Here is a 16,630-nt window from a genome sequence, read left to right as displayed (position 1 = left end):
TGTGCAGTTGGCTGATGGTGTAATGGTTAAGGGCTCTGCCTCTGACACAGGAGACCAGGGTTCGAATCTCGGCTCTGCCTGTTCAGTAAGCCAGCACTAATTCAGTAGGAGACTTTGGCAAGTCTCCCTTACACTGCTACTGCCAATAGAGCGCGCCCTAGTGGCTGCTGCTCTGCTCTGGCGCTTTGAGTCCGCAAGGAGAAAAGCGCAATATAAATGTTATTTGTCTTTTTGTCTTGTCTATATAATCATACTGAGCCTGTCTATAGGCTGCCCAAACACCAAGAGTCACACTGGGGTATAGCGGGGCGAGCTAGCATCTATTCCAGGAGGAAGTGTCCTGCCTGCACATTATATTCAGAAGGTCCAAGGGCAGCCACTGCAGGATACATGGCTATTATTACAGTGCTATGAATTTACTGTATATAGCACTTTTCTGCAGCACTGTACGAAGTACACTGAACAAATGGTCACTAAAGCTGCATTCAAACTTATAATGTGCATTTTAATATGAAAATCTATGCACTTTCATATTTCCATGAAGATCTCATACATTGTGTGCACAAGCCCCATCAGTCCACGAGAGGAGCTCCGAGTCTAATCCCTACCATCATCCTAGTCTAGTGTCCTTACTGGCCCTTGTAGCCTTTTATTTCTTCTTCAGGAAAAAGGAGCAAATGCCATACTATCCACTTGAAAAATGATGTACAGATTACACAATTGTTTTCTGTATAATAGCATTGCACATTACAAACCTCTATCACTAAACATGTGCGACAGCATGCTGTCAGGCTCCTTACTGACAAGTGTGGACCTACAAACAGAAACATGCATCAGGTAAGGGTTACATATTTCAGACACGTGATACAAATGTAAGCATATCCCAAATAAAGCAAACCTGGACACTTCAACAGCACACAATGAAAAAAGTCTTTACTCCACATATTCACTTTTCTGCGTTTTTTTTAACCACATCAAACTGTCTAATTAGTTCCGTACAGTAAACACCAAGGCTTATCCCTTTCAGTGTTCTCTGCAAAAGAGAAACTAAGTTACAACTTTTTTTTTTAGGATTTCCATAAATTGTTTTAGATTTTTTTTTTTTTTACACATAAAAGGTGATCATGCTGCGGCTAATCTTTTAGAGCAGAGGGGAAGTTCTGAGTTTAGTTCCACTAAGACTAAATTGGAAGGGGGGGGGGGGGGGAATCACAGTACCCAATATTTAGTACCCTTAGTAGCAAGACTGCTTGTTTCCATATTCATATGATTCATTTTACTGTACCATATATATGATAAATCCTGAAGTGTTTCTATATATGGTTGTTTTTAGAACAATGGGCACAGAATAATAACTGCTGCCAACAGTGAAAAGGTGTTGGTCTGAGTCACAGATAACTGCCCCACCCCAACAAATGCAGTACACCAAGCAGTTCCTGTTCTCCCATGAGGTACCTCCAAGACACTGCTATGATCTTTTCTTCAGGAACTGAGCAAAGCTTTTACCACTAGAATTATACAGCACAACACATAGTAAACTGTGAGCGAATACATGTACTTATTGAACCGAAAGTGTGTGTAATGGCAGTGCCTGTAACCTTCAAGTTACCAGGAGCAGGAATCTACCGCTTTCCCCATATCTTGGCCAAGAGCTTACAAATCCTACACCCAGAGATATCGCCCCTGCAAAATTGTCATGGAGCCCCCTAGGACCCAAACTCCTCCCCGCCGTACCTAATCCCCCCACACACACTTTGCCTTGACCATTGAAGAGTAGTGCAGGGAGCAGAGTAATAATTACCTGTTTCCAACACTGCGGGTCTCCTCTATGCATCACACACCCTCTGCTGCCATTTCCCGGCTCCTGATCACGTGACTCACATTGGTCATGTGACCGGGAGTCAGCAAATAGCAGCAGACAGTGTGTGGCTGTGATGCACAGAAGAGGCCCGCAGTGGTGGAGCAGGTAACTATTACACTGCGCTATGCTGCATGCAGGTGAGGAGAGGGAGGACAAGTGGGCCCCACAGCCCCCTGAATTGCGGGGGCTATTATTACGCCCCCGATACCTATATTCACTACCTTTGCTGTGTCTCACTGTAATTCTTCCCTTACCGTGTAGTGGTAAAATATTTTCCGCCAACATTTAATGTCAGCCAATCGGTATGACTTCCTGTTAATGGCTCAGGGATCGCGGGAATGTCCAGATCATCTATAAAACAAACAAACAATGGATTTAGTTGGACATAACAGAAGCAAATAGGGTTTCAGTCAAACATATTATAATGCATGGCTACAAAGCAAACAGCAACAAGCATGTGCAAAGGGGAATAATCACAAACAATGAGATATGATATAATACGTGATCCATCTTTGTTGCCTCTGCTAAATATAAAAAAGAGCATATATGCAACAAAAACAAACAAGATCTAATTACAATCATCTAAGTTTCAAAATTAAAAGGAACCTGAAAGCTAGAGGGATTTGATGGCTGGCAGATTTAATGTTAAACAATGCCAGTTCTCTGGCTGTCCTGCCTCTAATACTTTTAGGCTGGTTTCACAGTGGGACATTACAGGCGCACGTTAGAGCAGCCTGTAACGCACCCCACCGCACAGCAATGAAAAATCAATGGGCTGTTCACAGTGCCCACGTTGCGTTACTTAGTAACGCTGCGCCATAAGACAATGTACTGCATGCAGTACTTTATAAGCGGCAGAGCCGCGTTAGACTGCTTGTTGGGGAGGAGCGGAGAGCGGCCAGGCACATGGCTAATTATTATTCACTGCACTCAGTGACGTGCAGTGTTTACTTCCTGGAGCGGCCGCTCTGTGCAGCGATTGGCTGGCGGGACCACATGATGCCGCATGTACGCATCACAGACGCCAGAGTGAGCTGCACAACGCGGCTCACTCTGACGTCCACATTAGAGAGCACCAGGCGTTGCGTTAGGGGCACGTTATGCGACCTTAACGTCCCCTAAAACACAACGTCCTGGTGTGAAACCAGCCTTAGTCATGCACCGTGAACAAGCATGCAGCAAATCAGGTGCAAAATTATCTGCATGCTTCTTTCAGGTGTGACTCAGACACTACTGCAGCCAAATCAGCATTTTATCGCTGCTCCCACGTCTAGTTCTTGTCATCAGAGACTCCAATGTAAATTGCAGCTATACTGTAGCCGTACCCAGCGTGCAATTTGGGCGTCAGGCGGGCAGCTCATAAATGAAAGTTAGCGGAACTCGACACATGCCAGCTGAGGGACATTTTAGCGGTGGAGATTGTGGCACAGATAACAGCAGGGAGATAGGTCAGTGTTAAGAGTAGGAAGCGGGTGGGTTTGCATCAGAAGAGGGCACACACACTCCTATATAATGAATAAAGTCCCTGTCGCTGCGTCCTCCTGTGTCCGTGCGCTGTACCTGGTGTGCATGCACAGCACGTGGCCGGATATAAGAAAGCAGAGGACCATGGGCGTGCATGCACAGCACATGGACGGTCATAAGAAAGAGGACCATGGGCATGCATGCACTGCACGTGGCCGGACATCAGAAAGCAGAGGACCATAGGCGTGCATGCACTGCACGTGGCCGGACATCAGAAAGCAGAGGACCATGGGTATGCATGCACTGCACGTGGCCGGACATCAGAAAGCAGAGGACCATGGGTATGCATGCACTGCACGTGGCCGGACATCAGAAAGCAGAGGACCATAGGCGTGCATGCACTGCACGTGGCCGGACATCAGAATGCAGAGGACCATGGGTATGCATGCACTGCACGTGGCCGGACATCAGAAAGCAGAGGACCATGGGTATGCATGCACTGCACGTGGCCGGACATCAGAAAGCAGAGGACCATGGGTATGCATGCACTGCACGTGGCCGGACATCAGAAAGCAGAGGACCATGGGTATGCATGCACTGCACGTGGCCGGACATCAGAAAGCAGAGGACCATGGGTATGCATGCACTGCACGTGGCCGGACATCAGAAAGCAGAGGACCAGGGGTATGCATGCACAGCACGTGGACGGTCATAAGAAAGCAGAGGACCATGGGCGTGCATGCACTGCACGTGGCCGGACATCAGAAAGCAGAGGACCATGGGCATGCATGCACTGCACGTGTCCGGGCATCAGAATGCAGAGGACCATGGGTATGCATGCACTGCACGTGGCCGGACATCAGAAAGCAGAGGACCATGGGTATGCATGCACTGCACGTGGCCGGACATCAGAAAGCAGAGGACCATGGGTATGCATGCACTGCACGTGGCCGGACATCAGAAAGCAGAGGGCCATGGGTATGCATGCACTGCACGTGGCCGGACATCAGAAAGCAGAGGGCCATGGGTATGCATGCACTGCACGTGGCCGGACATCAGAAAGCAGAGGACCATGGGTATGCATGCACTGCACGTGGCTGGACATCAGAAATCAGAGGACAATGGGCATGCGTTTGCGTGCACACGTTGCGGCTGTGCACGGGGAGGGAGGTCACACCCAAGGACCAGCACCTGTTTTTTAATGGGCATGCCTTTAAACTAGTATGCTATAAAGTAATTGCGCATCTAAAGACTACATAAAAGAAAAAGGGATCTCACCTGCACAAGGATCTCCATCACTCACATACAAGACATCATTGTCTCTTTAGGACATAAAAGAAAACAAAAAAATTACAACATGAAGATTAATGCTTAACTGTAGACCACTTAAAGAGGAACTTCAAGCCTAAACAAACATACTGTCATTAAGTTACATTAGTTATGTTATTTAAAATATATAGGTAATATAATCTCTTACCCACACTGTTTTAAAAGAACAGGCAAATGTTTGATTTCATGAGGGCAGCCATCTTTTTGGTTGAAATGAGGTGACGGAGCATGAGACACAGTTCCAACTGTCCTGTGTGCTGATCACCCCTCCCAGTTGCTAGGCAACATGAACAACAACAAAGGAAATCCCATCCTGCTTTGCACAGCATCAGGGGAAAAAAGCCCAGGCAGTTTTCTTTGATGGGTGGAGCTTAGCTAAAAATGCAGCTAAACATGATGCTTTGGTAAGAAAAACAAAGTTCTGATGCTGTGAAACTGTTAAACACCAAGCCTTTCCAGTTCTGCTGAGTAGATTTTTAGTCCCGGAGGTTCACTTTAAGTACACCTGAAGTGAGAGGGATATGGAAGCGGATATATTTTTCGCCTTGTAAACAATACCAGTCACCTGGCCATCCTGCGGATGTTACATGCACCAGTAGTGTCAATCACACCCCTGAAACAAGCATGCAGCAAATCCAGTCAAACATCTGATCTGCTGCATGCTTGTTCAGGGTCTATCGCTAAGAGTATTAAAGGCAGAGAATCGGCAGAACAACCAGGCAATTTGCATTGTTTAAAAGGAAATATGTCAGCCTCTACTGGTCTCTCACCTTGGGTTCTCTTTTAACCTTTTAGGGACCGGCCACCTACCCCCCCTTAAGGACCAGGCATTTTGCGCGGGAAGGGGGTGCGCGCGTTTGGGGGGGGGGGGTCAGGCGGCCGGATACCGTGTGTGGCTGGCTAGAGTGGTGTCCCCCATGGTGGCCTGTGCCTCCCCCTTCTGCCCGCAGCCTTCACTTACCTTCCAGGCTCCAGCGATGAGCCGCACGGGACCCTCTTCTCCGGCCGGCATCTCTGTTCTGTCTGACGAGCAGTTCCGGGTCGCGGCTTGATGACGTCATCAAGACGGGACCCGGCGCTGACGTCAGATGAAGCGGAGATGCCGGCCAGAGCGGAGGGGGGCGCCGATCGTCGCTGGAACGGCAGGGAGGTGAGTGGATCCTCTTCTTTCCCCCCCTGCCGCCGCAGCTGTCAAACAGATCACTACGATCCGACGGCGATCGTAGTGATCGTGTGATCAGCAGCCATACGCAATGGCTGCTGATCACTCGGGGGAGATGTCGGCTGTCATATGACAGCTTAATCTCCCCCTCCGGGTGCGCACGGTCGCGTCGGGAGCGGAAATTGCGGGCCGGTGTAGATCCTACGCCGCATCAGGCTAGAACAGCCACAAGTGCGGCGTAGGATCTCATTCACATGGTCCCGAAAAGGTTAAGTAGATATATGGTGAAATATGACAAGTTGACTATTCCCCAATCAAGTGACTGATCGCTGGCAGGACCATGCTGCTATTGGTCCATATATAGCTAGCTTTAGATAAGTTCCTGCAAGCTGGCTAACCGCTTTAAAAGAAAATGTTTTTCTGCATTTGAGTTTATCTGAAAAAAACCTTACGGAGTCTCATTAAAGCTACCTCTATGGCTATTTGCTTGAAAATCATCCATGTAACAGAGCTTAGGAGTCATCAAGTTACATGGATCAGTATTTCTATATTTTTCCAACAATGGAAAGTAATAGCAACATGTAATATACTTACGCAAAAGGTGGATCAGCGCAATTTTCAATTTTCGATTTTATTTGATTAGCCGCACCCAGGCTATGCATATAGATAGGTTAGGATTTAGTTAGTGTTAGGCCCCTCCCATGGAGGATTGACTTCTTCGCAGTGGGAGGGACGAGTACTTAATAGGTTGCATGCAAGCTGTTAATGGAAACCAACATCCTCCTCTAGTGGTAGACAGGTCATGTATATGCTCGGTGTGTATTCGACCCCACAAGTGGGGCTTGCACTCTTTTGCAGGTAGGCACTAGTCTGTTTTTAAGTAGCGCTGCTCACTTCCTTGCTATGTAATATACTTACAAAAACGGTCTTACAAAAGCAAATATCGTAGTGCAGTAAGCTCTCAACTCAGTCTGAGCACTCTGCCTGAAAATGCTCAGCCTAATCCTCGTACAGCAGCCAATAGAGCCCTTTTGACTGACATTTTGCCAGCATGCTGGGTCAATGGCTTTGAGCGATTTGGCCAGAAAGCGATTGAAATGATCAATCTCAGGGCTCGTTTCCACTATCGCGAATCCGCATGCGTCCAACGCATGCGGATTCGCACATGTAATGCAAGTGGATGCCTGTTTCCACTGTAGCATTGTTGGGGTGCGTTTTTTTCAGCGGTGAAAAAACGCGCAAAAGAGCCACAGAATTCGCCTGCGAGTGGAATGCATGTGAATCGCATGCAATGTATTTAATAGGGAAATCGCATGCGTTTTCCCCATGCGTTTTTTGCCGCGAATTCGCATAGGTACCAATGTAAATTCACACAGGCAGTGACATGGTTAAAATCGCATATACCCTCACCTATGCAAAATCGCATGCGAATTCGCGGCAAAAAAATGGGAATCGCATCCGCATGCGATTTAATCAGCGGTGGAATCCAGGCGATTCCGCACCGCAATAGTGGAAACGAGCCCTCAGTCAGATTCGATCATTATGATCGAATCAGGCGGATATCCATGCCAAAAATTGAGTAATGTATGGGCACCCTTAGAGGAAGATGATCAGCAGGACAGTCAGGTAGTTTGTATTGTGAAAGTACACCCAAGATGAGAGTGATATGGAGGCTGCCATATTTTATTTGCTTTTAAACAATATCAGTTGCCTGGAAGTCCTGCTGATTTATTTGGCTACAGTAGTGGCTGAATTAAACCAGAAACAAGTATGCAGCTAATCTTGTCAGAAACACCTGATCTGCTGCATGCTTGTTCAGGGTCTATGGCTAAAAATATTAGTGGCAGAGGATCAGCAGGATAGCCAGGCAACTGGTATTGCTTGAAGCATATCCGAGATGAAAAACTAACTATAACAAGTAACCTGTCTATATATCTTATCTAAAGTTTAGATAGGTTACACAGCAAATCTAGCTGCAAACAGATTCAACAGTTTATGATTATTTATTCCTGTGATACAATGAGGGCAGCCATGTTCTATTTGTCACATTACACACAGGCAAGCTGCTGTGCGTCTCCAGCCCTCAGCCTGTGAGAACTTTACTCCCCCCCCCCCCCTTCTGCCTCTGAAATCTCTGGCTTGTAACCTCCTCCTCCTGCCCAGACTGAGCTCCCATAAGCCCTTGCTGCCAAAGCACTCTGGAGAAGCTGTGGGCGAGGCTTGTTTATTTTATAGGTAATTCGAGTATTAAAACAAAACCAAAAAAAAAGTATTTGGCTTGAAGAATGCCCTATAAACTATTTGAAATGAACACAATTATACAATGCGTAAAAAAGTTTGTCTCGGATCCACTTTAAAAGGAAATAAATATGGCAGCCTCCAAATACCTCTCACCTCGGGTGCACTTTAAAATGTAAGCCTCCAGATTCCTCCTACTTCAGGTGTGCCGAAGTCCAGGCAGAAACAAGATAAACCTATACCGTATTTTTCGGACCATAAGATGCACTTTCTCCCCCAAAAGTGGGGGGAAAATGTCAGTGCGTCTTGTGGTGCGAATGCAGGAAGTCCCATACTTGCGCAAAACGGCAGATATGAACACTGTTGATCGGACTTCCATGTTCTGTTCTGCTCCCGTGGCCCTGTTCGTCTTGCAGAGTTTACAGCTTAGCAGAAACATCAGTGTGCGCCTCACCTGGAGCAGCCGGCATGGCTGCAGCGATCGGTGACATCCGCTCTCCTTCAGGCTTCCCCTAGTGCCTGTCGCGTGTAATGACGCGTTCAGGGGAAGCCTAAAGGAGAGAAGATGTCACTGATCTCTGCAGCCATGCCGGCTGCTCCGGGTGAGGCACACACTGATGTTTCTGATTAGCTGTGAACTCTGCGCCATCACAAGGCCCTACAGGGGAACACCGTTTTGCCAACCACTGATCCAATTGCATCACAACCTTTTCAGAGCACTAAGTGAAGATACCTGCTGACTCAGGGGACGCTGTGTAACTTGGGAGTTCAATCCAATGTTTTCCTGCTTGTTAATGAGTGGTGAGTGCTGCGTGTGCAGAAGGCTTCTTTCAGCTTACTATAGCAGAAATTTATGGCTGAAGCTGTCAAGTTGTTTATACAGGCTGGTGAGCTAAGGAATAGGTTTGGAAATTCCTGAAGGCTGTTTGAAGTTTTACACACTGGGACTTGGTAATGCCTGTGTCTGCTGCTATTCATGGAGGTCATAAAAGACTATCAGATATGCAGAGGTGATAAAAGGCTATAAACTTGAGAAAGTCTGGTCTGAGCGACCTTCATTCATGTGACTTTGGTAAACGGCATCATTAGTATTCCTGTGAAGATCTAGACTAGGATTTCTCTAGGAACCTTGCTGTTCAGAGCTGGTATTGTCACCATAAAAATCAAATTTCAACAGCAACCGGTCTGAGTGTATTATGTGATAATGATGCTAATCCTGCATTCAAAACTTGCAAAACTTTTTCTGCTGTTATGGTTTGTTGTTATCACATACTTTAGGAGCACTGGCCCTAGTGCCAAACAGTTGAATGCTGGGAGTTCTTTTTATCTATAATATACTCCTCCTCTTCCATTTATTTCCCTGCCTAGCTGCTTATCAGAAAAACCCTCGGATTACTTGCGTTTACAAGCAAGGCTGAGGTGACTCAGTGATTGGATGTGTCAATAAAAAAAAAAAAAAAACTGCAGTTCCTAGTATACACTTCAGTGGGAGTGTCTGTAGACTCTGGGAGGAGGGCAGCTAATGAATACACAATGAGCAAGAGAAGGAAGGGAGGAAAACAAGAGTCAGAGAGGATATGATGTCAGCATTAGCTTGGCAAGATGGCCACTGCCCAGAATAGGATTGTCTGCTTTTCCTTTATAAAATTCACAGGAATCATTACGTGGATAGCACAATACTTCTGTTATGTAAGTAGAAGTAGTATTTATCTATTACATATGCGTTTTTTATTTCTAGGTTAGCATGCATGTCGCTTGTTCTTTAAGGTGGCCATACACTGGTTAGATTAGCAGCAGATAGATCATCAGTAGATTTTCTGATCTATCTGATGTGTTTAAAAACATTTTTTTTTTTTACTAGGAACAGATTTCCAATAGATGTCAGTATGAAATCGATTGAAAATTGATCTGATGGCATTTTGTTGCCATCCGATTTCCATTAGGTTAAATGCAAATTAATAAGCCATCTCCAGAGATAAGCCAAATTTTTCCAACATGTCAGATCGATTGAAATCGAACGATTGGTAAATCTATTTGCGATCAATCGGCCAAAAATTGGCTGAGTGTATGGGCCCCTTTACTACAAAAATGCATCATAATGCAAGCAAGCTTCCTTTGATGGCTGTATATGTGGTGACCTGTAGTGTATGTGAGGTGGTTTGCTGAAAATGATGAGGAGAGTGCTTCACCTATAACTGTGTGCTGGATTACAGTGGCTGCTAACTGCATATTCTGCTTTAGGAAATACATGTGCTGGCTTTCCCATTTCCCTACCAGGTGGTCCATAGGTCTAACTGTGCTTGGTAGTGCATGTTACTAGGTGCATTTGTGGCTTAACATGGCTTTTGTAACTGTGTTGTGCATCCCCTTATTGCACTGAAGCTCCACAAGACGCCCCTGCACTATAGACGCTCCCAGGTTTAGTATTTTTCTTCCAGATTTTTGCCCTCTAAACCTAGGTGCATCTTATAGTCCGCTCTGGACTCTGTCTTACAGTCTGAAAAATACGGTACGTGTTCCTTTCAGCATTATTATGTGTGTTCTGTGGCTTTCATTTTTTCGAAATAAGGATTTCATCAAGGCTTCTCAGCTACGTAAAGACACTTCGGTAACTGCCTGGGCATAAAAGTATTTCATTTCCTTAAAGAGAACCCGTGGTGGGTTTGAAGAATATTATCTGCATACAGAGGCTGGATCTGCCTATACAGCCCAGCCTCTGTTGCTATCCCAAACCCCCCTAAGGTCCCCCTGCACTCTGCAATCCCTTATAAATCACAGCCACGCTGCTGACAAACAGCTTGTCAGAGCTGGCTGTGTTTATCTCTATAGTGTCAGTCTGCTGCTCTCCCCGCCTCCTGCAGAACTCCAGCCCACGCCTGCATCCCTTCCCTCCCTGCTGATTGGAGGGAAGGGACGGGGGCAGGGACCGGAGCTATGCAGGAGGCGGGGGAGCAACTGAGACTGACACTACGGTGGCTGGATAGTGTAATGGTTAAGGGCTCTGCCTCTGACACAGACCTGGGTTCAAATCTCAGCTCTGCCTGTTCAGTAAGCCAGCACCTATTCAGTAATGAGTTTCTTGGGCAAGTCTCCCTAACACTGCTACTGCCTACTGAGTGCGCTCTAGTGGCTGCCTCGCAAGCGCTTTGAGTCCGACAGGAGAAAGGCGCTATACAAATACTGCCATTATTAAACACAGCCTCACAGCACAGCTGTGATTTATGAGGGATTGCAGAGTGCAGGGGGACCTTAGAGGGGTTTGGGATAGCAACAGAGGCTGGGCTGTATAGGCAGATCCAGCCTCTGTATGCAGATAACATTCTTTAAACACACCTCGGGTTCTCTTTAAAATGCAGAACATATAATAAACAAGTTATGATGTAGTACCGAACTAGAGCGATGTCATCAATTTGTCCTCCTCTCTCATTGTACACACTTGTCGCATGGATGTCAAACTTTTCACTAGCAAGTGACAGGAGATCTGAGAAGGATACATCTTGCAGAGCCACAACCTGTTATGGATGAAATGGAAAATTGTACTCAATGTAAGGTCAATAGCAGAAGTATTGTCTGTGCTGGAGGGCTACTCAGAAAACAGGACTATGAGAAAGAGGGCATAGGGAACTTATGTAAAGACTTACCTGTCCTATGTACTACAATTATTGCTGTTTCCAAGCTATAAACCCATATAATGGTACAGGCAATGTAACACTTGTATGTCTGCAACTGAAGCAGTATACACTGTGACTAAACAACACAAGTATCACAAAATTAGATGTAATAATGACTTCTTGTACACAACTTTAGTGTAAAAAGTGAGTGAGAAAATTAATTGTATGGGTCTTACTAAAGGAAGATAAACTGAATATAAAAATGGAATCAGTGTAAGTATTATTTCTAAACAGCAGCAGTGCCAAATCTGCCGTCCTGAACTGAAATACAAACATGTACAAAGAAATAATGACCCCTTGTACTTCCAGCACTAAATCTCAAGTCTTTTCACAATCTTTTGCAGCTCTCTAGCTTCCATTTGTTTTTCAGGAATGTACAGAACTGGACAAGCTGCTGGACATGTTCATTTGCATAGATAACTAGTTTTTTTTGTTTGTTTTTTACTCTTGCTGTACTGGAAATTAGAAAGGGACTTCTGACTGATTTCTAGTAAGGCTAGTACATGTACCTACATTTATCCCATCATCTCACGTCAGATTTACTTTGACAGGATCTTTAGGTTACAGGTTGTCAGTGCTATTGAGATGGCGAACAAGCACAGAGTCAACTTCAGAAGCGAAACCGCTGGGTTTCGCCATCAAACCATGTCCAAAAGCCACAGGCGAGGGCCCTGGTGGGAAATTTTAGAGTCAGTTTTTCCTGCTGGGTCCCCTACTTCTTACAAAATTAGTGTGTGCAAGCCTACTTTAGGGGACCCAGCGGGACACCTCATAGGGAAATTCAGCTAGCGCAGTGATGGCTAGCATTGGCACTCCAGCTGTGCTGGAACTACAAGTCCCATGAGGCATTGCAATACTCTGACAGCTCTAAGCATAACTTGGGGAGGCAGCGGCATTATGGGATTTGTAGTTTTGTCACAGCTGGAGTGCCAAGGTTAGCCATCACTGAGCTAGCGTGATTGAGTGGACAGCACCCTCTCCAGCTGCTTGGTTGTATTAAACTACGCCCACACTATTCAGCTAATCACAACATTCATTCTGTAGAGGGTGCTGTGATTGGATTACTGTGCCCTATGAGGTTTCCTGCAGAAGACTAGCACCAATTAGAGCAGCAAGCTGATATTGGTGTATGAGATTTCCTGCTCGGTCCCCTAGACTAGCGCCTAAAACATTTGATGATCTGGCCTTTTCCTATGCAGCCCCTACTCTATGGAACTCACTTCTACAGTCAGTGCAAGAGGCTCCTTCTCTAGATAGCAGAATTAAAGTATGCAAAAATTAAAAAAAATAAGAGTTTCACATGCCTGGGGCTTTTGCCAGCCCCCTGCAGCCAAACTGTGCCCATGCCATTTGCAAACAATCCTCTGCCACGGCTCACTTTTTGTCACCTAGTGGAAGCAGACATCCATTGTGCCTTGGCCACGCGTATTATTTATTGTTTTTATAAAGCGCCAACATATTACACAGTGCTGGACATTAGTTTAGGTTACAGACAATATTTAGGGGTGACATACAGCAAAATGACATGCGTTCCCATAGCATCCTGTACAAGAAAATCTCTACTTCGCCAGCGCACTATACTCACGGCCAGGGCCGCACAGTGCACTCCAACTGCGTGAAGTGAAAGTGAGCCGCAGCGTGCGAAAGGAGGTTCGTATGATAACTTCGTGGGCACAGGTCGGCAGAAAGGTGCTGGCAGAAGCCCCAGGTAAGTGAAACTTATTTTTTTTTTTTTTTTAACAAACTTCAGTTCCACTTCAAGAAAAGGCTAAAAACCCACCTCTTCTCCCGAGCCATTGAGACTGCGTAATGCAGGGTCACCACGCTTGGGAGTCCCCAGGGAGAAAAGTGCTATATAAATATCATCATTATTAGTACAGCCACCATTCCTAAATAAAGTACCTCCACTATCCTCCACCACAAAAAAAAAATTTAGCCACACTGATAAGACCTCCCCAAAACAGCCCCATCCCAAAACAAAAACAAAGTGCTGCTGCTGACTTGTGATGTGCAGGAAGTCTCGGGAGATTCTGGAGGTGCAGGTTAGCAGGCGGCTACTGTGAAGCAGGTATATCAATTGTACTAGGAGGAGAACTGCAGCTACCGGGGGTGGCATGAGGCTTACCCTGCCATTCCTTCCATTCCCCTTCACGAACAGGGTGACCCTCTTCATGCTCAGGACTCCCCTTCCCACTCCAGGAAGCCTCCCTGCCTTGCCTAGCCAACCCGGAAGCGAGCAGAGCAGCCGCGTGACAGCTCAAAGCAACAACCAATCCGGGCAGCTCGGCGGACATTCAGCAACCAAAGGGAAGAGGCGGTGGGCGGAGCTAGAACGTTTTCATAATTAGGCCCCTCCCAAAACTTTTCAATAGCTGAAATCCCGCCTTCTTTGTCCAACTCTTTCCTGGAGTAGTATTGCGTCTTGGCGTGGATTGTACGACATGACGTATGGGGCACGTAGACAATCTATGGCATTCCGACACCACACAGTCATAGAGAGACGTAGAGACGCCATATTGGCTGTGGGCAAAATGACCATACCTCTAGTACCAATAATAATAATAATAAAGAACTTGAAAGCCTGAGCTGCATGCTTCATTTTGGGAAACTAGCAGCCTGCATAGCTATACAAGCTATAAATAGCAAGGGAACGGTTTTTTTTGTATTTTATGAATGAGACGTCATTTGGCTCCACCCCTGGCTGTGCAGTACCGGTGTGCTGAGGAAGTGTGGTGGTTGTGCATGTTGCTGCTGGATGAGCAGGAATTCCGAATTTAGGTGAATATTTTCTCAACAAGAAGTGAAATTCACTAATGGATCGTGCTGGTATGCTGTCAGACATCATAAAGGTGCTCACTAATGATGCAATCTTGATTGTACGATCTTACTAAATCTGTATGTTATAGAAGGGTAGACTTTGTATGGATACTTTAGGCAGTCCATCGTATTACCTAGACGGGGTAGGGTTGTGAAGTCAAAGATTATATCATTAAGGGGCACCTTTAGTGTTCCAAATCTGATTAGTTTTATGTGAATTTCTGCTCTAGTGCACATGAATCCAGATGGTGGGAAGAGAAAAACCCTAGTCGATCGACATCACTGCCCATTGGGGGAATGAAGTACATCTGCTATTCATGTAGTATTTGTCAATTCAAAGTTGATGCAGGAGTATGCTAATTTTATGCAGCTTTAAAACGGACTATGGTGGAACTAAATTCAAGCTATGTATATTTGCATGCAGATTTTGCATAATTCTATATAAACTCAGAAATATTTGCATCTCATTCAACATCCCTAATAGCCACATACACAGTGTTCTCACCAGAATTTTTTTCCAGCCGGGTGGCATGAAATGGTAGCCGGGTGGTATGAAAAAGTAGCCGGGTGGTGCGACCGTGCGAGATGAAAGAATACAGGGAATATGCTTGTGTGAGCAACTCTGCTTACAGCATAAAAGGAGGTGAGCCGATGACAGCCGGGTACTCACCAAAACTAGCCGGGTGGAGCACCCGGTTAAAAGAGCCTGGGGAGAACACTGCATACATCATGGCTTGTGTTAAAGGGGAACTGAAGAGAAAGGTATATGGAGGCTGCCATGTTTATTTCCTTTTAAGCAATACCAGTTGCCTGGCAGCCCTGCTGATCCTCTGCCTCTAATACTATTAGCCATAGACCCTGAACAAGCATGCAGCAGATCAGATGTTTCAGACTTTAAAGTCAGATCTGACAAGACTAGCTGCATGTCTGTTTCTGGTGTTCTTCAGATACTACTGCAGAGAAATAGACCAGCAGGGCTGCCAGGCAACTGGTATTGATTAAAAGGAAATAAATATTTCAGCCTCCGTATACCTCTTACTTCAGTTCCCCTTTAAGTTGTAACATTGGACCATGCCATTTTATCCTGCATATAACTGAGAATAATGACATGCTATTTTTATGGATTAGGGTAGGAACACACTAGGCAGAATCGCATGTGCATTTTCCACTATGTGCCATGGAAACGCATATGCTATTCTACCTAGTGTGTTCCTACCTTAGGGAGAAAGGGTGATGCGGTGGTGCATGATAGAGCGGGAGGAGTAAGGCCATGGTCACAGGTAGCATAGTTTTCATTTTCTGTCCCCACCTCGGTCTCTCTTTAAAGGACAACTGAAGTGAGAAGAATATGGAGGCTGCCATTTTTATTTCCTTTTAAACAGTACCAGTTGCCTGGCAGAACTTCTGATCTATTCAGCTGCAGTAGTGTCTGAATAACACCAGAAACAAGCATGCAGCTAATCCTCTAATCAGATCTGACAGTAATGTCAGAAACACCTGATCTGCATAATGCTTGTTCAGGGTCTATGGCTAAAAGTATTAAAGGCAGAGGATCAGCAGGATAGCCAGGCGACTGGTATTGCTTAAAAATAAATAGATGGCAGCCTCCATAGACCTGTCGCTTCAGTTATCCTTTAATGCATACATTTACCAGTAAGGCAGTGCGTTACCATACCGCAGCCCATTATACTGCAACACACCAGCCGCACTGTGAATGTTGCACGGGTGGTGCACTGCAGTGCTGTAAGCTGCCTTGCGCCGCAGTGCATCACTGTGAATGTGGCCTAAGGGTTATCTTTCACTGAGTGCGTTTTGCTATTTGGTCATGTTACGATTGAAAAATGCTAGGTAATATCCTTACTTATGGAAACTGCAGTGATATTTTTTTTCTCCTGTCGGAAAATTGCAAACTCTTCCCAATTGCTCCATATACTCAATGGATCGATGCGTTTTTTAAGTGGAAAACAGCCCAGGAGGGGGAAACACACTTGGTTTTCAATGGGCTCTATTCTCAAAGAGCCAAATTTTCCGCAAAATTTTACCGCTATATTCCCGCCAGCGGTAAACTCCGCATTTTTTCCACATTCA

General features: G+C 45.7%; 1 protein-coding gene across 1 annotated transcript in view; it reads right to left on the bottom strand.

The window, feature by feature from the left end:
• Positions 1-13,983, bottom strand: part of KCTD9 (potassium channel tetramerization domain containing 9) — a 44,329-nt gene extending 30,346 nt beyond the window's left edge. Inside the window, exons 1-5 of the mRNA XM_068272321.1 lie at positions 13,851-13,983; positions 11,442-11,566; positions 4,604-4,647; positions 2,116-2,212; positions 756-814 (exon numbers count right to left, since the gene is read on the bottom strand). Coding sequence (XP_068128422.1) covers positions 756-814; positions 2,116-2,212; positions 4,604-4,647; positions 11,442-11,566; positions 13,851-13,898 — 373 coding nt within the window. The 5' untranslated portion in view covers positions 13,899-13,983. The remainder of the gene's footprint in view (positions 1-755; positions 815-2,115; positions 2,213-4,603; positions 4,648-11,441; positions 11,567-13,850) is intronic.
• Positions 13,984-16,630: the final 2,647 nt, after the last annotated feature.

The sequence above is a fragment of the Hyperolius riggenbachi genome, chromosome 3, assembly GCF_040937935.1.
Source record: "Hyperolius riggenbachi isolate aHypRig1 chromosome 3, aHypRig1.pri, whole genome shotgun sequence".
Taxonomy (NCBI): Eukaryota; Metazoa; Chordata; class Amphibia; order Anura; family Hyperoliidae; genus Hyperolius; species Hyperolius riggenbachi.
Note: the sequence above shows the minus strand (reverse complement) of the source record. Positions and strands in the feature narration are given on the sequence as shown.